The sequence below is a fragment of the Netta rufina genome (genome assembly GCF_964035555.1).
Source record: "Netta rufina genome assembly, chromosome: 2".
NCBI classification, from domain to species: domain Eukaryota; kingdom Metazoa; phylum Chordata; class Aves; order Anseriformes; family Anatidae; genus Netta; species Netta rufina.
The window spans coordinates 58,209,805-58,234,165 of record NC_140124.1 but is presented as its reverse complement, the minus strand read 5'-3'; the positions used below and the strand labels follow the sequence as shown (position 1 = coordinate 58,234,165).

The following is a 24,361-nucleotide window of genomic DNA, read 5'->3' as shown; positions in this document are numbered from 1 at the left end:
GGATTTGTCTCATTCTGCCCAAACCTTTTGAGGCGAGATACTCCCTGAGGTATCGTAGGCTGGATACACACGTGCACGGACACACAAGCTCTGAACAACAAAAAGGAAGGCTTTCCAATGAAACACTTGTCCAGCCTTAACCCAGAAATGCTGCTGTTACGCCCTTAGTCACAGAAGCCAGCTGCACAGTTTCCAGTCACACTCCACCTTTCACCTGTTACCGTGAGGCACGTTCCATTTGTCAAGTGTCGTATCAAAGGATTTTTGCAGGTCTTCACTGAAAACCAGCCGGACCAAGTGCCTGGAGGAACCAGCCTGGCCAGCAGCAGGCAGCGACACCGCTGGTGATGTGACTGCGGTCTGGGGCCTTGGCCACCCCCGCCCCACCTCGCAGCCCGCAGTGTCCGTCATGGCTTGCAATAAAGGTTATCTCTCCCTGCAGCAAGGAGTTGACTGATTGCGCTCCCTGACAGGTCCTACATTCATTTTAAGAATGCAATTTGGATTTTTTTTTTTTTGAAACTTGCTATTTTCAGGAAGACACCGAACTGCACGGAGGTGTGGGCTTGCCTTTAAATACCCAGGGCTTTCTGTCGGCCAGGTACTTCGAGCTTTGCTCCAAACCTTCGTGCTCAACGCATCCTTTAGGAAACCACCCTGAAGATGACAATCCTTCCAGCACTGCTGGCTCTGATTCTGGTTGACCTGCTAATGGCACAAGGTGAGCCAAACGTTGGCAGATCAATCTTTGTAAATTTGAAAAGAGATTCAAATTCCAGAGTGGATTTATTCCCACATTTATTTCCCTCCCCCAACTCCTGCTTGGCATCTCTGATCCAGAAGAGCAACTATGTACATGTTTAGATAACCCTAGAAGTAATTTGGCTTTTCACAGTTCTCCTCACCCATGTGAAGTCCTTTTATTTGTAGGTACCCCTGTTACCCCTGTGCTTGGGGAAACGACTGTGGAGCAGAGCAGAGATCCCAGCGTGCAACCAAGCACTGAGCTCCCCCTGGACTACAGCAGAGACCCATACAAGGAGGAAGGCATGGAGCAAACTGGGAACACCGGAGTGCAAGAAGGTGAACAGGACACTTGGGAGATGAGCGGAGAGCCCGGTACTGAATCTACCCCTAACCCGAGTGTGGAGCCAAGCCAAGAACCAACCCAGGAGTCAACCACTGAAATATCCAGTAAGGCCCATTTCATCTTTGATTGTTCTCATGCTATTGTTATCTCATTTAGTTTTGTTCCTCCAGCACTCCTACCTTTCCTGCACAAACAGGAGTACTAAAAAAAAAAAAAAATAGTGCTTTTCCTTGTAGTTTATTTCTGAAAGGGTCTCTAGCATGCCAGAAATCTAGCAACTTCTGCTTTTCTTCTTCCAAGACATGAATACATGTATATTGCTAGTAATGGGAGAGGAAGGTTAGAATCCTTAAGACAATTTCTGTTATTAGGTATGACTGCATTTAACAGGTGTATGTGAAGTGAGGAGGTTTCACCTGCCCTCTTCATGAAAGAGGTTGCTCTTGTGGATTAGGCCAACACTGGCTTAAAAATGCATTTCTAACATGGAAAAAATATATGGTTGAGATTCTCTGTTAGAATGTCCTGTGATCTGATTCAGTAAGATCTTATTCTGGTGAACCTCAGCTCTATAAAGATGGGCCAAACTATCCCCTATAGGAGAGACACCTGAAGAAGAGTCAGAAATTTGGTGACTACAGACCAGCACAGGTTCTGCCATATCATCCATACATACAGGGCTCCTGCCTACAAGGAGGGTGTGCAATCACATCACCCAAAGATCTTATCTCAACGAGCATTGTATCTGAAGGCTCTGCAATTTGTCCCTCAGAGCTACCGACAGCTTCTCCAGAGCTCACGGCAGGGCACAGAACATGGAAGTGGGCACTCCAGAGAATTACTTTTCCTCCCACTCTTCCTATGTTTTTACTTTGGCTACCGAGATGATCTGACATTGACTTAATCTTCCATACTCCTTTACTGTTGTTCACATCAGCTGTTTCATCTTTTGAATGTCTTTTCCCTTGAAAACATTCCCTTTGAAATACTTTTGCTGTGTTTCTCCCACTTAACTTCAACAGCATTTTGGATGACACCTATGTTAAGAAAATTTGAAGGTATAGAAATCACATCCACCGTGATTTCAGAAAACGGAGCAACCCCTGAAATTAGTCAGCTCTACTACCACAAACATAACAAGGAAGCACTGGGGCAGAACTTCCTGAGCTCTCTGTAAACCATCAATACCATTACCAACAGTACAGTGCTGAAACCTCACACACTTCATTAAATGATTGTGAAGTACCTCACATAAAAAACACTATCAAGCACTCGTGCTTAATAGTACTATCAAATGTTTCTTGCTCCTCTAGGACTAGACATAATGGTCTTTTAAATAGAAGAATCTGCACAATGAACTCTTGAGGAAGGTTTTGTTCGTTCTTTAGTAAACACAGTAGTTTATGTAGGAACAATCTTAATTTCCACAGTGTTCAAAATAAACAATTGGCAAAGCCCCAACGTCACAGTTCCAAGCTGTTCTGTCACACACTGGAGTAGTTTTATATTGACCATTCTTGTTTTTACTCTAGAATAATCTGCAACATTAAATCCTGGTGGAAAAGCAACAGCCACACTTATGTGCAGAGTTGACATCACCACTGAAGAACACACAGTGCCTGCAGCAAGCTGGACGACAGGGCAGAACTCACTGCAGTTTTTAAAACCGCAGCTTGTTGGTAAATAGCATCCACAGCCTTCAGTCCAAGAATCACATCAAATTCTTGCTTACTTTAACAGTTTAATTAGGTCATGGTTGACCTGTGCTGTTTTGCTTGCATAATAATATGAAATAAAAATGTCAATGCAAATGCATGCTTTGTTATTATTGTATGTCCTTTCCTGGTTAAGAAAGTGACAGAAAGTGAGAAAGAAAGCAAGAAAGAGATTGATTGTAGGGCAATTTCCTAGGTCTCCTCTCAAACTTATTTCAATCAACTGTTGCTTGTTTTTTCTTGCTTTATTGCTGTTGTGACCAAATGTACAGGAATTAGGAACAGGATTGTGAAAGTTTTTTTTCAGACAGGCTCCAGAAGGTTTCAGCAGGCTGTTTTAAGTCTGCTGAAGGCGTCATCTGTAGAAGGAGACAGTTTAAAAACAAGACTTTCTTTAGCCCATTACTGTACCTTAGAATACTTTTACACAACACCCAAAACTATCTTTGAGGGATTTCATGGCTTGCAGGTACAATGACAAACAAGCCATTTATGTGCAAATTTTGAACACACGCACAGATGCATCCAATGGTTTACTTCTGATAAAACCGTGGATTACAACATAAATTGGAAACATGAATGTATTATTACCTTACCAATTCGTTTCTCGTATAATATCGGTGCATATTCTACTGCCTGATATCAATTGCAGAATTTCTTGCTTGGTATTCTTACTGTTGAGCCAAGAGAGCAGGCTGAGTGCTGCACAGAACAGAGATGCTGGCTCTCCTCAGAGACTTCAGAACCATACAGAGAATGAGAATTGCAGTGGGAGAAAAAAAAAAAGAAAAGAAAAAAGTAAAAGTTCCAGAAGAATAAGTTTCTCTGAAACTGTTTAGGAATCTTTCTTTGCTAAGGAGCTTAGAGCTGAAAAATTTCATGGAAAAACAAACAAACAAAGCACTGCAACAAGTGAGAAGCCTTCATACCCTCGAGAGCCTGGTGGTAGACAACGCAGTGGTGTGATATTGGAAGAAACAATGAGCAGTCCCGGATTTCCTGTTTTTTTTTTTTTTTTTTTTTTTTGTTTGTTTGTTTGTTTGTTTGTTTTTCCCCAGCTCATTTTCAAACATAATTTGGTGTCTTCTATTCACTTATTTGTAAAGTTGTAACTAAGGAGAGTCCAACCTCTAATTCCCTGTTTGTAAAATTAAACAGAAGCTCTTTAAACAAAACAAACTGAAACACGGTTAACCTTTAGCATATGCCGATCACCAGTACCTTAGAAAACAATAAAAAAATACACCAAATATTAGTCAAAACACATTTTGGCCCCAAAACAGCATTCAGTGTCAGGGTTCACCTTATAAAGCAATTCTTAGAGTCTTCTGGCATTGCAACTCTGTCTGACCAATAGGCCAGAACACTTCTGAAGGCAGAAATACAAAAAATATAAAGCCCACATTCTGAACTTGGCACCAGAAAGCATGGAGACACAAAATAACAATTAAAATTACCTCAGGTCACTTAGCATTGCACGTTTAATTTCTAGATTCTCAAAATGCTGATCAGATGGCAGGCAGAAATTGGTAAGAGAAAGAAAACTGATTCTAAAATAAATACGGTATTGATTAAGCAGGGAAAAATGACTGGTAATGAAGAAAATCACCACACGATGGCTCCACATACAGCAACTTTTAAAGAGTTGCACTAAATGCTGGCACAAAACCAGTCAGCCAGGAGTGAAGAACTACCACAAGCAGTGCTAGTCGCTTCTCATCTAGGCAACACAGAGGTTACTTGCTTTGCAACACCTCCTCTGGGTCTCCTGCCTGATACGAATACAGGTCTCGGCCCTCCTTCTCCATCAGGACACGAATTTGAGGTTTGGAAAAAACTCTTTAGAGGGTGCCCAAGAGGATACTCGTGAGTGTTGAACTGGATATGGAAAAAAAAAAAAAAAAAAAAAAAAAAAGTGGAAACCCAGTTCTTAGAGCCACGACAGGGAGCGGAATAAAGCAGCTTTCTCACATTTAGTTGTCCAAAATCTTCATCACCACAGGTAGGAAGGCTGCAAACAATTTAGGAATGATTTAAACAACTCAAAGGATTAGTTCTTTAAAAACATAATGAATTGTCATGCAGGAGTGCACCGATGCCATGTAGTTAGCTTTAAGCATATCCTGTAAGACTGTAAAACAGGTTAATCCATGATAAATAGTAAACTGGCTGTTGGGACCTTAGCTCTAAAAGCTCTGAGCTGCAAACAAAAAGAAATTTATTGTTCATAAATTACTCATCAAATTTCTTGTACCTTCTTTCCGGACTTCTAATACCAAACAGAACACTTCTGAGACACGTGCTCCTTTGATACGCTCCAGATGGCCTCTCCCACTTCTATTCTCACACCTCCTTCAGTAGAATGGTGTCCAGAATAAGAGCACATATGGCACAAAAATGCACCTTTCTTGCCAGTCATTTATATCGCTGTAATAAATGCATTGCACCATGCCAAAGTATTATCTCCCTAACTTCCTGCACAACGAAACTTGTGCTGTTAGCTACAGAGGCAGACTTGCATTTCCCTCGCACAGGCAAAATATTGTACTACTTATATTGTTTCACTGCATTGGTCCTCCATTCCCTTCAGAACTTCCAGGCAAATTAAAAGATGCATTTGGTCACGTATCCTGTCATTAGGTTTTGTCACACAGCATCAGAGTAGAGGAAAAACCTAGATGCTTTGTTAGAACTCACCAAAGGATACCTGTGAAATTAGCAGGCAGAAGACTAGGTACTGAAAGAGCAAAAAATAAAATCCATTTTCACCCATCTTAACTAAAACCCTGAATTACCTCAGTGACTGGCTGAAACAAGGGGCAGGTGAAGCTGAACACCTGCAAAAGGACAGACTGCCCTCTGCATTATGAAAAGTTCCAGGTAAAGATGCACACTATACAGACACAGGTGACAGCTCCTACGTTCATCGTAAAAACAGACCACAGCAAGAGTCATATCCACAACAAGTATACTTTTGGTCCTTAACAATCAAACTAGCTTGACTGGAAGAAGCAGACAGAGGTTTTGCTGGTATGCCACTGGTATACACCAGTGTCAGAGCTGAAGATGGCAAGAGATAGGCAGAGACTATGGCCATGGGCTGCCCTGCAGCCATTTCTTGTTGCTGAAAGAAGTTTAGACTGAATGGGTGAGAGAACATTCTTCGTCTGAACTGTATGCTGCACAATAAAGCTGTCTTGTTGGACAACAGTCTATAAAATATTCAGTAGGCCTCTTTCACTGACCTGATAAAATGTATAGCTCAGGGCCAAGGGGTTCACTCTGACATCTCAGTATTTTCCACTGGGAACCTGAGGCAAATTATTAACAAAGATGATGCTGCCATTACAGCACACAGAAAGACAACACTGGAAATTCTCTCCTAGAAACAAACAAACAAACAAACAAAAAAACATTGTTAAGTATTCTACACTTTGAGTAAAACCAGTAGTTATAACAGCAGTTAAAAAGCTTCTCTCTTCTATAGGGCTCAATCTCTACATGAGATACCTCTGAGTCAACAAAGAATTCAGTTGAATTGGACCAGTGAAATAAAAGATACATGTTCCACAAAGTCAGAAGTCCATTTAAGGTGCTCACTTTATTCTCTCCAAAGAGGACAAAAACAATAAAGGCAACCGTGCTTTAATCGTTGTTTTTTTTGGTTGTTGTTTTTTTTTTTTTTTTTTTTAATAGGGATGGATACAATTAATATACTTTAAGACAGTCGATGATTTTCACTGAAATCTCATTACATTAGCAAATAAATTAACAGCCAGATGAACAAAAAACAAACAAGAATTGAGTAAAGATATTGCAAGTCCCTTGGGGAACCCTTCCACTGCTACAGTTACTGTTTTCACTGATATATGTGTGGCCTCTTCTGTTTCTCCAAATGCCTCCGCTGCAGCATCTGCAATATTCAGGGACCAACTCCTTTAATGACTTAGTCAATTAATTAATTAATGACTCAGTCAATTGTCAGGTGGGCAGCTCTTTGGTAAAGGTGTGGCAAAAGCTTCTTTGCTTTCTGTCAATGCTCTAGGCTGATGCACAAAAACACTGAACTTCACACCTTGGTTAGCTGCTGCCCTCACAAAACCACTGTTTGCAGTCATGGTGATGGCTTTTAAAGTGTCTCCTGTCCCAAAAATGGTCAGAGAACGGCTGTTGATTTTTGAACTAGCCACTAGTCCTAAGGCACGGTCAGATGGCTGATCTGGCACCACAGTAATTTTTTTAACGAGCAGTGCAGCTCGCTCTTTCTCCCCAGGTCCTCCCAGCGTTTCCAAGATGGACTGAAAATCTCTGACAGCAGATTCACACGCAAAGAGCTCTTTCCCTTGCATGAACTCCTCCAGCTGAGGCAGGACTCTCTCCCTCCTTTCTTGAGCCGCTTGCTCTGTTAGCACTTTTTCTTTGAAGACGAAGTAGCAGCCACCATAACTGAGAGCAGAGACGTAGGTTATCAAGGTAGTGATGTCCAAGTTAACTCTATTGCACACATTTACTTTGATCTGAGTAGGAAAAGCAATGCTGGCCACTAAATTCTCCCGGTCTACTCTGGTCACCTGCAGGGGTTCAAGGTCTTCTTCATCTGATTCACTGGCACTTAGGTGCTGGTTTTCTGTAGATGGCTCTGCCAGCGAGTTCACAGCCACAATGTCTCCTCGCACAGATATTCCCATCTCCTTGAGTCTCTCTGCCATAGGACTGGACACGCTGTTGTAGAAGGCAAATATTATGTGGGGATTGCTGTACTCCACTGGCTGCTGACGGCTCGCCTGCAGGAAGTCCTCTGCTTGCTCGATGACGCTTTTGTCACCATACTGGCCCCTCCCCAGCCAGATGTTGTGCAGGGCTTCGGCCTTCCGACCGATGGCCTTCACCCACGTGTGACCTCCATTCGCAACAACATCTACCACCAGTGTCTGTTTGTCTCCAAACCTGTCCTCGTAAGCAAAGACATGGAGGACACTGACAACATCCTCCAGGTTCTCTGCTGACTGGATAATGGCTTCGAGATGGGTAAGGTTTGTACTCTGCAGATGGGATTCCTTAACGGCCACCTTCCCTGCCTCCACCTTGTGTAAGAAGTTTAACTCAGCCTTCAGTTTGCCACAGAGTTTTGCCCCACCTTCTATTCTCCTCTTCTGGGACTTGGAAAGGGCTTCTGCTCTCTTGATCAATTCTTTGGCAACAGCAATTCTTTCACAAAGCAGAGTCTGCACAGACATGTTGGAAACATTATTCCTATCAGGTGAAAGCAAAAGAGAAGATTGTTAGGGCATGATTAAAAATACACATAATCAAGAGGTCTTTGCAACAGTAAACCTACTTAGCAGTAGGTTTAGTGCAACAGATACACCTACCCTGAAGCACAAGCATCAGGAACCTCCACCCATGTCCCACCAAAGCATTCAGTTCCTCGCCTGCACCTCTGGCGATCCAAACTAAGTTTTCAGTTCTCAGCAAGGAAGAACAGCAGCACTCAAGTCTCCACAGACACCTTGCAAGATCATATTTCTTTCCCCTCACATCAGAGCCACTCAAAGAGATCTCAGCTCTCAAAGTTAATTTGCAGAACTTGCCATTCAGAGCAAAATTAGAAATCCGGTTAATGGCATAAGCAGATCTTTTCTCTCCCTCGCACAACAACAGTTAACACTATAATAAGAGACACCTACCGTGCTTACAGACTTTCTAAGACTGCTGTCCGCTAGTATTTTTACATAGTATATAAGATGCCCATTGTATTTTACAATTCTGAGTAGCACACCTCTATCCTCTCCAACTTCCAGCTTATACTACGCAATCCCCTGAATGAGCCACTAGCAACCCTCTGGCAAAACTTCAATGTTACACAGCATCATGACAAACTATAATTTATAATTCTAGAGCCAGCAGGATCTGGAAATTTCTGTTCTCTAGCTCTAGCAGAGATTTATTGTGTAGTATCAGATAAATTAACTCCTGTCCCATCAACGCTACTCAGTACATCTTCCTAAGGATAACTATAGGAATTGCTTAATTATTTCAAAAATGTAGAATTAAACGCCACAGCAAAAAATCCATTTTTTAAAGACATGCAATAATTGCCACTATGAAGACTGAAATTAATCCTTTCTCATTACAACTCCAAGTATTAGCACACATGCCAGTAATTTTTACCTAAACTGCACTTTGAAGTAACCTGGTATTAAAAGGCAAGACAGAGACTTCAGATGAAAACGAGGATGCAGCCTGGCTCCTATCAAAGGCTCTGCCATTACTGCTTTGGAACCTGGCTTTATAATGAAGTGTAAATCACATTTGTATTATGCACAATTAAAATACAGTTACTATGAACTCCTACTGGCTCATTCAGTAATTAATATCACCAAACTCTTCCCTTTCTTGTCAACCAAAGTGTCTAAGGTCTTTCAACGTGACCTAATGACTCTCTTCAGGGTCAGGAAACACCATTTAACTCCGTCCTTCCCCCCAAAATCCCAACCAGGCAGGTTCAGTTTTTAATCCCTTCACTGCCTAAAGTGAATCTTTTTCCTATTACTGCCAGGACAGCACTCTGACTCACCTTTGGCTCTGAGTCACTTATGTAGAAATTAAATATATCTCATGCCTTCTGGGACTTTTGCTTCTATAACCTCTTGCCCTCTGCAGCCATTCTGTGCAGGCAGAACTTGTGGGCACTACAAGGCAGAGTTTTTCCTTTAGCACTTCCCTGATGCACCTCTCATGCGTCACTGCAATACATTTTCTTCCCAGTGTCCTAAAACTGCACCTTCAGGGCTACCAGGTAAGAGCACGAAACCCACAGTTCTGTCAGTAACGCTTCGGCACCATTGTGAAGGTACCTCCACTGCTAACCATCTGCTCTTGCACGGCCAGCTGGCACAACACCACACGTGGTTTTGCAAAGAGTTTACTAGCTGTTGCATCTGAAATCCTCACCCGATTCTTAACAAACAGGACAAGCTCTGAGACTCAAACAGCCACACTGTCAGGGCGAAGGTCTGACCTGCACCTAACTGCCTCTGAGGGCAGGCAGGGGCGCGGGGTGCTCCCTGCTCACCCTGTCCTGCACTGGCAGCAATAGGCCACATCCCTGGGTGTTTTATGTTTTGCATTTATTACAGTAGTAGCAGTTATTTGTATGTTTGCCTTCAGCAGGAAGCCACAGCCACCAGTTTGTCCTTAGGAATGAGTAAAACCCCACAGATGCTACCTCAGGACCTATCACCACAGCAGCTACGAGCTTTGTAGAAGCTGTAAGCGCTCACCACAGCAGCTGCAACTTCTACAAATTTCTCAGTGCTCAAGGCGAAGCTGACAAGATTTTAAACGAAAAAATAAAATCGACGAAACGCGGCTACGCCTACGGCTTCTGGGGCACAGCCACCCCCTTGGGCGGTCGCCATTTGAGGGCGCCCCCCGGCAGCCCCCGCCGCCATCACGTGAGGGCGGCGCAGGGGCGGTGGCGCCGCCATCTTGAGCGCGGGCAGCGCTGCCCCCGGCCCCTCATTGCGGCGGGTCCCCGCGTCCCACCCGCCAGCCCCGGGGCGCTCCCTGCTCGCCGCCCCGCGCCCCCCCCCAGCCGCCCGCAGCCCCTACTCACGGCCCGGCGGCCGCAGCCTTCCCCCGGGCGGCGGCAGGAGGCGGCCCGGCACGGCCCGGCCCGGCGTGGCACGGCTCGGCCCGGCCCCAGCGCGCCTCCCCCGGGGCGGCCGGGCGGGGACAGCCGCGGCACCCGCCTCGCCGTGGCCGGGTTGTGGCGTTTCCCCCCGTAAAGGTTGTGGTGGAGGCGCTCCGAAGCTTTCAAATAACATTTTGTCATCTTATTAATGAATTTTAAAACCGTTGAAAAACCATCATTCTCTACAGTATTGGCCCATAAAAGATGGGAATTTAAACCCACAACATTCCTGCTCGCTGTTCTAATGGGACAGCAGGAAGCATCCCTTCACCACCTACAAAATTGAGATTCTATAGAGAGTTGTTCAATGATATGATTTACCCCCGTCTCCCCCTGTCAAAAAAAAAAAAAAAAAAAAAAAAAATTTGCCCCATTCATTATCACAATTTTGGGAGTGAGATAAAATGATTGACTTTATTTCAAACTGCTTTAGACGGAGCATCTAAACTAGTTCAGTTCATGCTAGCCATTTGATGAGGTACCTAACTCAATTTTTTCACGTACAAAACTCCTTTAAATATTCATATAGCACTAAATTGACTAAAGGCATATAAATATTGACGTAGCATTCTGCTTTTCTGAATTATTACAGACACCTAAATTAAGAATCTAGCAATATAAAATCTCCAGTTCCAGTTCTGACTAGCTGCCCACTATCTTTAAGAAGAATAACCAGAGCACGGGTTGGTTTTCAGAGTTTAAAAAAAAAAAAAAAAGGGAACCATTTGTACATAGTTTTTATTTCTAACATGATGAAATAAAACTTAATTCATGGCATGCTTCATAAATTCTTATTTGCCTAATGATAACATAACATCAACACGGGACAGATCAATTAGCTTATACGTCATGTTCTGCAGACTAACTCATATTTTTTATTTTCTTCATTGGTTAATGGATGGCTAACGTTTAACCTGCCAGGCTGCTCCCGTATGTGATTAGCCTGACATAGAAGCAGACTGACCCAGCTTCCATTTCATTACCAGTAACTGTTGAATGGCTCCAGACCAGATTTCTGCTTTAAAAAAAAAGCATATATATTTATCCTCTTATGTTTTTTCATTTCTACATAACCTTACAGACATGAAGCATGTAAAAAATGCATCTGTATGTACACCCACAAATAACACTCAAGCATCTAGTTCTGTACTTTTAAAAGTAGCCGTGCATAAATTAACTGCTCTTTCCATTGCTGCACCTTTCGTTATCTTGCAAGCCGAAATATACTTCAGCACAATTCAAGGGATAAATTATTACATATTCTTATTTTGCTTTGTACATCCTATTTGTTTTTTTTACTGATGCTGGTAACTGCATTTAGCATTCAGTCATTAGCATTTGCTTCCATTATTTCTAACAGTATTTCAAGATTGAAAAGATTTCATGTCTATGGTCATGGAAATTACCCAAGTTAAAAAAAAGAAGACATAAAGACCAAGACAATTCTAGAGGCTCAAGAGCAGAGCTGCTCAAGTAGATCACATTTTATACCCCACATGGAAGACTGTTATGCATCTTTGTAAAAGTACACAAGCTTTTACATTGGAACAACCCATTTTCAGAAGTTACTTAGAATTCAAAACAACTCCACAGTGAAAAAAATTCTTTTGTACACTCAGAATTTAAAAGTTGTTTAAAAGAAGGTCTAATACCAGTTCATGATGGCTAGTATGTGGAGAATTGTTTCCTCAGTGATAAAGATATCAAAACCTCATCTTTATGTTCATAAACTGTGATTAAAAAGACACACAGACACCTTCCCCCAGAACAGTGGCCTTCAAATTTTATTCTTCAATCTTTCTGAGTGTTCATTTACATTTTGTACAGTATTTTGTGTACAAATATTCCATATATCAAGGGAAAGAATTACCTGTAATAAGATTCCGTGTATTACAATATTAGGATCCTTGCATTTGTACCCATGATATTTAAAAAAATCTGTCCAGACAAACCATGTAGAAATAAGTATGCAAAAACTGCAAACAAAAACATTTAAGGAGCCAAAATTAAAAAGACCTTTGTGTGAATTCACACAGTCTTGCTTGGTTCCTACTAGGCTATTGCAGCCAAGTAGTCCTTAACCTCAGTTGGAGTTAGCCTCCTAAAACCAGCTTCGTTACAGATGCCAACTTCAATGTTGTCTTCTGTCATTTGCCCTTCAAAGCTCTCCTGTGAAAGGAAATACAGTTCAGTGAATCACAGCAGTGATGTCATAACAGTAAGAAACACGTTTCTTAACTATTTTGCTAACCTTTAGTGTTAAGATAGCTGTATGAATGGCATCTTCAAGCTCCAAATCTTCGTTGTATCTGTAAAAAGATCATCATGTATTTCAACATGGGACAGTAAGCCCAGAGCCTCTAAAAATCCAAAGATTGCTAAATTTTTCATGCAAATAGTATTGGAAAGTACTGTTATTTTAAAAATTACAAATAATGATTTTGAAGGTTAATCTATTTCACTACTTGTTCTGCAAATATGCTAGTATTCTGTTTTCTGCAGTGGATTATTTTATTATACACACAAAAGTTTATATAAAGAAAATTTCACGTGCATATTTAAATACGGAAATTAGAAGCATCGCACCTTAAATATTTTAAAACTTTGTTCTGATATTTTAAAATTACGTTTTTTTTGGTTCATCTGTTTTACCTGGAATATGAACAAAACAGATAGTATCTTTTTAAACAAGTATCAAATATATTACCTTTTCTCAAGGAATGTTTTCCCATTGACATAATTTTTTCCCATTGCTGTTGCTTTCCAAGCAAAATAAGCTCCCTGTAAAAACAACAAATCCATTGAATTGTTCTCTGTAACTCAATCAAAACCACATTTGACTACTTGGTAAAAGAAATAGAAGCAATTATGAAAATATTGGATGTTATGACAATGTATGACATTACTTTAGGTCACATTCAGACAAATTTGATATGGAAACATACTATGAAAACGTATAAAACATTTGTATAGAGTCCCACCTATTTTCATCCTTCCATACTGCTTTGAAAGATGGACTTAGTAAGGTCTTCGCATAGTGTGATTCCTTGAACAAAAACATATGCTCACACCTGAGCATGAGCAGTCAGTTCTTTCCTTAGGCTCACCCATTTTTTTTTTTTTATTTTTTTTAAAAGACTAAATAATGTGAACAACTTGTTTACATCTGGTTTATCTACCTTACGTATTTAGCCATCACTCCTATTCTCTCCTATTGCACAAAGACCATCAAGAGCTCTATGCCTCAATCAAGATGATTACACAAGGTAACTGCATTTTGCTTTTTACATTTAACATCATGTAACAGCTCAAATTTCTGAAACTTATCAAGCATCAGTAGAGCAACCAATTTTTTATTTTGATGTAAAGTGTTATAACTCGGAGGCATCAAAGGGTAAATTTTATTTGTAATGTTCTAACCCAGTAAATAAACTTTTTTAGGTGGGAAAGGATGAAAAGGGATGGGGATCTCTTTCAGAAACTGCTGCTATTCCTCATGCAGTTCAGAACATGGAGACCCAGAATGAACAGATGGTACCCACTTCCTACATTCCTCTATTTCCTTTGGCACAGTGGCCAGAATTCCAGGCTTGACCCCAACACCTAAGAATGACTCTACTTCACGACTCCTGAAATTGGGATAAGGAATCTGTTCTTCCTGTTCCACATTCTTCTCATCACAGAAAGTATTTCATAAGCACATACAAAGTTTTAGATGTCATATATGAATAGTAGACTTTACAGATGTTAGATACTTACAGATGGATCTGACTGAAATAAATAGGGCCGCCCCTCATTCCAGCCACATATTAGCAGTGATACACCAAATGGGCGAACACCTCTACAGGAAAAAAAAAAATAAAATACAACAATAAATGCCTGACAGTTGGCACATAAAATTTATAATTTTACTCAGTGAACAGCAACTGGATGCGTTAACCTTCCCTCACAGGCCTCCCAACAACCCAGAGCTGTGATCATGACCGACTAGTCAGAATGCCTGTGTTCAAGATACGATGACTATCTCACTCAGTCTATTAGCGCTCCTCCCACCTGCACACTTTCTGTGAGCATTCTCCAGCAAAACAACCCAATCTTTCTAACCAAACTTCAGAGAACCACATACCCAGACTGTGTATATTCCTGCATCACAGAAGCAATTCTTTGTACTAGCTGAGCTGTTGGAATGGGCTCGTGATAAACCAAGTAATATTGCTGGGCCAGCTTCCGGGCTCTGTGCACAAGTACTCTAAAAACAAAGACAAAATTATTATATCAAAAAATCCAACTCTTTGTTACAATTAGAACTGAAAAATCATAATAAATATTACGCTAAGGAATTACACATCTGACATAAAACCAATGTACGAAAACATAGATCATATTGGGTTATCTTTATCTTGGGTAATCTCTGAAGTACTTCAATTGAAACTAAGGTTGAATTACATTGCTATTCATTCCACATTCATTTTTTAGATATAAGTGTATTTGCCAAGGAAATTCATATAGTGACCTTAAATACTACGTAAATTTCATACACGGTGTAACACAACATAATATTATGCTATACACTTAGAGAAATGTATCTAAATGATGACCAAGCAATTTTTTTCTTTAATATATACCTGTAATCTGGACCCATACCGCTATACACTAAACCTATATGTTTGGTAATTGGTTCTACTTTGTGAACACTCCTTTCATCATAAAGGATGGATTTCTGCTTCTTCTCAGTTGCCAGCACCACTCCATTTGCAGCTAGAAAAAAAACACAAGGTTTTTTCCATATTAAACTGAAATTATAAAAATCAGTTGAAGCACAGAACAGGTTTATTGCAACAAATAATTTTGCATCTCCCTTTAAAAAAAATCTTTCAAGTCTACAATCGTGATAAGCAGAGATTATTTAAGGAACCCACCCAACATATTATTTCCCATTTTGAATAATCAGCACTGCTCCCATAATCCCACTTTAAAGATTCTAAAGCACGTAGTAATAACTGAGCAGTTGAAGTAACTTTATGTGTAGTATCTGTATATATACACAACTGGAGTTATTTACTTAAGGAACACTCCAAATCAAAGATGTTTATTTCTACCAGTTGTGTCTGCCCAGTATCACCCTAGCAATCTTCTTCTAGAACGGAGCAATACGTTCCCCTTTCTTTATGACAGAACCATTCACTAATGTAGTTATGTTCTCAACATACCTTTAATCCCAACAGATGGAGCTCCTGCAGCCACGGCAGCCAAAGCATATTCAATCTGGACAAGTTTCCCAGAAGGACTAAAAAGCAAAATGCAATAAATACCATGATTCTGACAGGCTCAAATACTTCCTGCAGTGATCTGATGTCAACTTTCTTTTTTAACCTCTTCACACATAGCATCTCCATACTGTAAGCATAATTAAAAATAAATAAATAAAAAATCTGGAGATTCATTAAAAAGAACGAGGCAGATTCTTTTAAAAGGTTGCCATGTGGTGCTACTGTGATATTTGCACAGCACCTGCTTATAACCCAAATAAAAACTAACGTGTCCTGGATGGGAAGTACTGATTGCAATGCAGTTCTTCAACTCTGTACCATTTTACCCAAGTTTCTCGCTTGATGGGGGAATCTTCACAGCATGTCACGAATTTCCACTGACATGGCATTATGGTTTGCAATAGTTTTCAAGACACCAACATTCACCGCTGAAAGGTACAAGCAAACCACGGCTATTCACTTTGTGAGGAGCTGATGAGGGTCAATGGCACAAGATGGAAACAGTTCCTCTTCCATCTCCAGGTATTCCTGCATCTTGCTTTAACAACCCACACTGTTCTGCTAACAGATGCAGAACCATCCAAACAGAGCAGCAGGCGTCAGGCTGTTAAAGTTAACTCCTCCAAAACGGGGTGCAAGCTCCATTTCTATGGAAGTGGACAGCGCAGCGCCAGTCACTTATTGGACAAACAATTTTGACAACATTTCTGACACTGCTGCTTTAGTAAATGAACAAGCAAAATGCAAGAAGGTGCACTTCTGTGCTTGGAGGAGACAGGAAAAACAAAGCATGCAATAATCAGCGCAGTTATTCATACGCTATGTAAATGTAGGTGACAGCAGTAACTCTAGCTCCTCCCTCACAAAATACCAGTGAAACAGAAGAATAGTTTCCCGTACCAGAATCAAAACATTTACAATTTTAGGAAATTATTTTAAAACCTATCGCAAGCTAAAATATTCTCAGGACACGAAACACACAACTGAGGGCCAGCATCGGCAGCTGGTATCTCCTCCACACGGAGGCAAAATCCTTGCTAACGGCCCCATCGGAGCGAGCAGGGAGCGCAGCGGCCCCTTCCCCGCGCCCCCCTGAAGCCCTTGCCCAGGCCCCGGGCCCCCCCCATGACTCTGCAAAGCCCGGCCGCGGCCCTCCCCTGCCCGCCGCGGCCCGCTGCCCCTCACGGCCGCCCCCCCGGTGCTGCCGTCCCCTCCTGCCCCCTCCAGTCCCCCCCCGTCCCCTCCCGGCAGCCCCGTCCCGCCCCGCGGGGCACCTGAAGGTGGTGAGGGAGAAGCTGTAGCCGCGCTCCGCCATCTTGGGGCCAGCCCCTCAGCTCCCCCGCCGCCCGCTCGCTTCTGCGCAAGCGCGCTCCGCCCGCCCGCCCCGCCGGCGGTAGAGCTGATTGGCGGAGCCTGGCCGCGAGGCACGCCGGGGGTTGAAGTCCTCCGGCAGCGCGCTGGCGGCCGCAGGGCATGCTGGGTCTTGTAGTCCCGTCCTCCGCCGTTGTTACGCCGGGACGCGCTCTCCGCACTCGCTTTCCCAGCAGGCTCAGCGGCGCGAGAGTCCTCCCCGTCCGGCTCCTGAGGCGACATGGCCGCTCCGCTGCTGGGGCTGGGCGGGCTGCTGCGGCGCTGCTGGGGCCGCCTGCTGCGAGCCGTGGCGCCCGCGCCGCACTGGGGTGAGGGGGCCGGGGGACGGCCCCGAGGGGGGCAGGTGGGGGGGGTGGGGGGTGGGGAGATGGTTCCTGTCAGAAAGAGCAGCCAGGCGCTGGGACCGGCTGCCCAGGGAGCTGGGGGGGGGCAGCGGCCCTGGGGGTGCTCAGGGAGAGGTTGGGGGTGGTGCCTGGGGACGTGGTTAGTGGGTGGCATTGGTGGCAGGGGCATGGTTGGAGCAGATGACCTCGGAGATCCTTCCCAACCTTAATGGTTCTCTGATTTCCGACCTTCAGGGCCAGCACTAGCTGTCCAAGGGCCCGCGTGTCTCCCCGAGCCAGCAGAAGACCCCGGAGAAGGCAGCGAGGGCCTCTTAGGCAGCGTCCTGTGGATGGCGGCGCCCAAGAAACGGCGCACCATCGAGGTGAACCGCTGCAGGCAGAGAAATCCCACAAACCTCATAAAAATAAAGGTAGTCGGCAACTTCACGCGTGCTTCCCGCCGTATTCGGTGCAAGTGATCTGATTAACGGTGAACAAACGTGCTGGAGTACGATTCATGCCTGTGATTTTTAACCTCACTTACAGAATCCTTTGCACATCCCCTCGTGCTCATATATAGCATATATAATCTCACTTGAGAGGATCATAATGGCCAGTACAACTTCCAGAAAACTTTCTTCACTCTGTTTATAAATAAGTTTAAAAGACATCATCACTTTAAAAACACTTTGTAACATACAGTCATCCTGTGTGACAGTAGCCTGTGGTTAAATAAAAAGTGACTTTTTAGGCGCAAATCAACGAAATGTGGATGCTAGCTATATGGATGCCATAGGTGGAAATATCTATATCTTCTGTGCATCTCAATGGCTTGATAGGTCTTTATTCTTCCAAATGTCAACGATTTATATATTGACTTCATGGGCTATTTTTAGTAGTAAGTATCTGATACAGCAATACATTGCTGAAAAAAGGACTTTGGATAAAATAATAAATTCTGAAAAGGCAATTAAATTTTCCTGGTATTTCATTTCATATTTATTAATCGCTTGTGATTGCTCCCTGTTTATTTTTTGTTGTTCAGATTGTAAAATTTCCTTTTTTTTTTTTTTTCTAGAGAAACATAGATGTTTGCCCCGAGTGTGGAAACTTGAAAGAGAAGCATGTCCTGTGTGGCCATTGTTACGCACAGGTCAAAGCAGAAACTCGGCAGATTCGGAAGGAAATGGGTAAAAAGGAAGGAGGACCATTTAATGCTCCTACTGTAGAGACTGTAGTCTTATATGAGGGAGAAAAGCCCACAGAAAAAGACGAAGGCAAGCGGATCATCGAAAGAGCCAGGAAGCGTCCGTCGTGGTTTACTCAAAATTAACAGTGAGAAAGCTCGTGTTTTTCAAGAATGTTTTCCTTGTTTTGTTTAATCAATGCTGATATGAAAAAACGTATGAACTTTTGGGAAGTCTGCTCAAATAACATTTTATGTCACACGGTGCTGTTCTATAGCATGCAGTGGGAAATACTGTTCAGTGATACACCATAGCAGTCAACAATGAAAGAGAACCTATCTTGGATTTGGATATCAGCATTCAGTACAGCGAATACTTTGTATGTTAACATATGCTGGTTTTGTAAATAACTTTTTTTTTTTTTTTTTTTTTCTTAACAAAGGAAAAACATTCATGGATGTAAAATAAAGTATATAAAGTTTCCTAGAGAAATCTGCTTTCTGGGCTTCTGGTCTTAAAACAAAACATCAACAACAACAAAACCAAAACACTTTTAAACCAGTGCTGATTACATACAAAGGATATTTCTGAGCAAAAGTGCAGTTATTTGGTAATTTTGATGTCTCATAATAGATCTGCCTGGATCTCTCCACAATGCTGCTGCTTGAGATACTCATTTCTGTTTTTGAGTAAAACAGTGTTTTACGAGTGGTCTTTATGTAATCTTTTGGTACCACACCAAAGGTTATTCTCTCTGTTGTCAAGGTACAAAACAATCTATTTTAAAGAAAAACTTCCACACTCTCCCCACCTCCCCCACCAAATCACTGTGATTCATTGAGTGAAGTAGCAAACTGAGATCTGACGATTGGAAACCTGTAAATTTTATGAGGGTCAAAGCTGGTTATTTGCAGCCGTTCCCAGTAACATGTGCTTGGAAAACTGCAAAGAACAGCCTGACTTCCTCCTGTCCTGTGTTCTCTGCGGAGTGGGGATAGCTCTGCCCTCTGCTGTCCGTGGGTACTCACTTCAGTGCTGCAGCCACAGCAGGTGGCTGTGTGTTTCCACTTTGGTTTTAGCCACCCAGTTGTAAACCATTAGCATTAGAGGTTACGATTAGTTTTAATTAGTCACCTATTTGACCCTCTACAGCTCCAGTTCCCTGTTTTGTGAGTCTATGCTGATAAAAAAATTATTCAATGGTTTTCTATGGTTTATTTTTTATTGGCTCCATGTAGCTTAGCTTGTGTCAGGGTCTGAAAACTATCAATGTAGGGAGTAGGAAAGCAGAAGGAGAGGCAGGACCACGCTTTCCTGAATAGCCTTCACTTGAGCATGGCTGAACCTATTTAAAATTATGCCTGGGCTAGTGTGTGATGACAGGCTTCGCTTCTTTCCTCACTTTGTATTCCATGTTTTGGCAGGAAAGTAGGAACAGATGTTATCAGTGATGTTATATGTCCTCCATAGTCGATCGAAATAATGAATGTTGAGAAGTATAAATTGAGGCAATGCAGTTGACAGTATCCAAGCAAACAACATAAGTCCTTTTCTATTTGTCCAAACAGGATTTGTCCCAGTCCTATCTGTTTCTCACTTCTTAGCCAGAACTGAAGTCAATAAAAAGTGGCAAGCAGGATGCAGAGTGGAAGGCTTGCTTTTGCCAGAGTTGGAAAGGATAAGACTGACATATTGGAGGTGAGATTAGCCAAGCTGATACACTGCTGTTCCAAGGAAAAGGTGTCTTATGTATTTTAGGGAGAATGTTTTTTCTTTTATTTTTTTGTCTACATAGCATAGGACCAATTATACAGTGCTGTCTTAGTCCCTTTATATACATGTGTATGGTTTTGACAATGACTGTGGAGAAATAAGCAAAAATATCTTGTGATGTTGAGAGACATGGGTTAATTTCTCAGACACACAGGGATATTATTTACATATATATTTCTTTATCTCCAAACACGAGAGAGGACGTGGTTTCCACTAATGGAGTAATAATTATAATCGGCAGTACAGAGCATACATTTATCGACTTACAGTATCTGTGAATCAGTGAAGATGTTCTTATGAAACATAAGTGAAGTTAGTCTGTGCCAGCACTTAGACATATTAAGGTACTTGCAGGGTCACAGTTGGGTAATGATTCATTTCACAGCCATACTGCTCATGGTAGCACTGCCTTTGTGCAATCCACACAGCGTGAGTTGCTTGATAGTGTTTCATGGTGGTTTCTGAGTAATGTGGGAAAAAAAGTCATTAAAATGTCTGGTATTCATGGTCTCTAAAAGAAAAAATAGATAAATATTGGAGATTCATATATATATAATTGATGCAGTACCCATTAATTTTCCCAGAAATAAATTATCTTCAGCGAGAGTCAGAAGAGTCTATATATTTTTAATATATATATAAGTCTATATATATTTAATATATTTTCTTCAAAACAGGAGGAGCAAAGAAAAAGCTACTTCCATAGCGTAGCTCTACAAACACTGACATACAAACCCCTATTTCTCTTTTAAAAAATCCCAAATTCCCGTAAAACATGGCATAATATGTTGCTGGAAATAAATTCTGCTTATATGCAATAGAATCTGTTGCCAGAGTATTTTTATCCAAATTAAGATATGCAGATTTTGCTGGCATTTTCTTTGGGTGTGACTCATGTTAAACTTGTGATCTAAAATGTATGGTGCTTACATTTGCAAATGAAAGTTGCTATGAGGTATTTTGAAAAACATAAATTGCAATTGTGCTAATATATATACAGATATTTTCAAAACAATGTAAACTAAGGAAAAGCAAGCTGGATGTTACAAATGGTTATTCTGGAATCAATTTAAACTCAGATTAAAAATTGTCTGATTTAGGAATATCACTGAAAAAAGACATTTATTTTTTGCCTGAAAATTTAATATGATTAAATACACATTATATGTGATTATAGTGGTTTTTGCATTTTATGTGAAAAATATTTTATTTTAAATTATAGGAAGAATGAGGAAGATCGTGTGATGTCCAAAAATACAAGGATGCAAATTGCTAAACGAGTTCGCATCATACTAAGATCTAGAGAGGGAACAGTGATCTCTGGCTGGGTTGAATTACATTATCTGTACTGATCGATAAACCAAGTTTCTCTTCAATTTCCTATTTAAATACGAAATTTTCGATTTAGTGTAGAACACACTATGCCAGCAAGAGCTGGAGGCAGGCACGCAACATACTTTAAACACTAGGTGGCAGAGGAGTTTAGGTTTCTTCTAGGTAGAGAACAAAAGCCAAAGATTCACTCTTGAGATACGAAATAGTCAAAATCAGGTTTAAGAGATTTGCAATTGTATAAGTAAAAGATCTGCAAGTAGACTGGGTTTTCTAGGTACAAAGGAAAATATGATAGTTTTTATGGGACACAGGCTAATCTACTGTGGTTCATTGTTCTGACTGAATTACATTAGATGTATACTGAGAATTAATTCACAGGCTTTTGTGTATACTTATGTATTTCTGCTCTTTGCTTTGGGTGATTTATTTGAAATTGCAGTTTTACCTATCGTGTTCCCCTACCAGGATAGTGGAGCTCTTTTTTCCACCTCTTAATTACAGACAGCTTTCTGAATTCTGTTCCTCTGTACACCTGGTGTATTCAGTTAGTTGGCATTTTATTTGTGCAGCTAAAAAGTCACACAAATAATAGTTATTCCAATGAATCTCAAGGTATAACTGCCTTAAACTTTTAGGGACATAAGGAGACACATTGAAAAGAGAATTAAAATGATGTGGTCCTTAAGTGAATAATAGTTGCTCAGAACAGAATAGAGGATTGTGTTCTCGATCAGAGTTTCAAAATGTTTTGGAAGCACGAGTGTCTAAAGATACAGGTAACTGTATCTTTAGAACTTACTTGTTAATTAGCACTTAAATAAATGAGATATTAACAAAACTCCTTCTTTCACTTTACATGACTGCATTGTCTAGCTTATATAGAGAATAAGCATCAGTAAATACAAGCTATTTCCAGATAATTTGCCTAACTTAAACTGCCAAAGACTTCAAGAATGGAGCCAAATGGAAGGAAAATCAATGGAAGGGACCAGAAGGAAGTAAGCTATGCCTAGTCTAGGTATATTCCTAGGCGATTCTGCTCATGTCAGTGGAGTGTAATTCAAGGCAGAATTTGGCCCAATGCATTACTGTATTTGATGACAAATAATGAAACCCTGTACATATGGATATATGCAAGTATATATACGTGTAAGTGTTAATTCAGAGCATATACATGTGAAACTACTGCTGGGTACCAACAGGATTGACTTTACAACTGAAAGCTAAGATTGCATTTGATGAGTGTACTAAACTGAGTCTGGTCAGCTGGTGTTTGAAAGAAATTCAAGTATCTTTCAGTTTTCCCTGGTTAAGGACAATATACGTATTTAAAACGAAAGCCTTGGTGAAGTTGCCAGCTTATAATATTTGACAGAGACTTCACATTTTTATTTTTATTTTTATTTTTTAATAAGGCAGTTTCCGTCATTCTAAGGAGGTGGGACAAAGTCAAAATTTCAAAAATCACCAGGCAACTGATCAATCCTCTATACTCATTTTCTTGTGTTGTACTTTCTAAAGCAATCCTATGATTTTGAAAATTAGGGATATACTTAGTATATTCTGATCATCCAGATACACAAGCACTTGTCTGTTTCTGTTTGTTTCACAAAAGGGCACAGATTCTATAGAAAGTGGTTCTGAAAATTATCGTACTTTATAGGTGTTCTTTTTGCTGCACAAAAATATAGAAATGTTCTGTCTGCTGTGCCTCAAACATAAGCTTGATTAATTCTTTATGTGTCCTAAATGCAGGAAACAGCTCACGAGGCTGAAGAGTAAAAATGTACATTAAATGCAGTGTGTATGTCATGCTGTAGGAAGGACAATCATTCCCTACATACAGAGCTGACATAGCCTTTACATCTATTCCCATGGTATACTAATGCTGTTTCTATTCCCAGCCCTGTCACACAGGCTCATCAGCTTGTCTAGCAACACGGTTTACAGCTCTGTTTTCCAATATGGTGTAGTTCTAGAGCATATTATGTGAAATATTTCCAATAAAACTAAGGATTTTGAGCAGGCTGTGGGAGAGATGGATGTTTCATTTTATAATCTCAGATTATTATTAAATACAAAGGATGGTGTTCTTAAAGGTGCTGTAATATACAGCTTAAGGCTCCAAATGGACAGGCTGGCCCTGTAGGAAAGTTCATTCTAAGTATATTGAGTTCTGAAGCTCCTGCTCATTCGTCTTTACTGTCCCTACTCAGTTATTATCAAATCAGGGAAAACATTTAAGTTTTTTTTTCTGAAGAATAACATTAGGATTTAGCCCAATTAAAGATATTTTATTTAATCCTGTCACTTTTAAATAGGACAAATGATATCTTGTTCAAGAAGCCATTGAGTTTGGGGGTTTTCTTTTAAGAGAAATTGTAATTACAAGTGACGGAGAGACATGTGCTCTAAAGCACACAGCTGTTGTGCTACAAAGTAACTTAATGAGATCATGAAAGCATTTTTATTGAAATCAAGGAGGTAAAAATTAAGCCTATCAGTTGCCAACACCCACCGTGATAAATCGATCAAGCCCATGAGTCCAATTCTGCCATAGTCCTTTGGATAATGCCAGTTACAAATGAAGGATGTAATCTT

At 41.1% G+C, this 24,361-nt stretch overlaps 3 protein-coding genes across 4 annotated transcripts; 1 reads left to right on the top strand and 2 right to left on the bottom strand.

Moving 5' to 3' along the window:
* Window positions 1-6,393: 6,393 nt before the first annotated feature.
* LOC311206465 (UPF0415 protein C7orf25 homolog) lies at window positions 6,394-10,522 on the bottom strand. Of its 2 annotated transcripts, none has more exons than XM_084281798.1 (2): window positions 10,424-10,522; window positions 6,394-8,058 (listed from the first exon to the last, which is right to left on the bottom strand). In XM_084281798.1, the coding sequence occupies exon 2, from the start codon at window positions 8,040-8,042 to the stop codon at window positions 6,780-6,782; it is 1,263 nt and encodes a 420-aa protein (XP_084137924.1). In that variant the 5' UTR covers window positions 8,043-8,058; window positions 10,424-10,522; the 3' UTR covers window positions 6,394-6,779. The 2 variants fall into 2 exon arrangements, with proteins under 2 accessions (XP_084137924.1, XP_084137925.1); XM_084281799.1 differs by lacking the exon at window positions 10,424-10,522 and adding an exon at window positions 8,178-8,242.
* Window positions 10,523-12,262: 1,740 nt separating this feature from the next.
* On the bottom strand, window positions 12,263-17,156 carry PSMA2 (proteasome 20S subunit alpha 2). The gene is made up of 8 exons (XM_084306911.1): window positions 17,046-17,156; window positions 15,712-15,788; window positions 15,127-15,259; window positions 14,628-14,750; window positions 14,261-14,342; window positions 13,209-13,282; window positions 12,753-12,810; window positions 12,263-12,670 (listed from the first exon to the last, which is right to left on the bottom strand). The coding sequence occupies exons 1-8, from the start codon at window positions 17,084-17,086 to the stop codon at window positions 12,554-12,556; spliced, it is 705 nt and encodes a 234-aa protein (XP_084163037.1). The 5' UTR covers window positions 17,087-17,156; the 3' UTR covers window positions 12,263-12,553.
* A 161-nt stretch (window positions 17,157-17,317) lies between these two features.
* On the top strand, window positions 17,318-21,021 carry MRPL32 (mitochondrial ribosomal protein L32). The gene is made up of 3 exons (XM_084307054.1): window positions 17,318-17,450; window positions 17,721-17,896; window positions 18,544-21,021. Exons 1-3 carry the CDS (start codon window positions 17,363-17,365, stop codon window positions 18,796-18,798), a joined length of 519 nt encoding a protein of 172 aa, XP_084163180.1. The 5' UTR covers window positions 17,318-17,362; the 3' UTR covers window positions 18,799-21,021.
* Window positions 21,022-24,361: the final 3,340 nt, after the last annotated feature.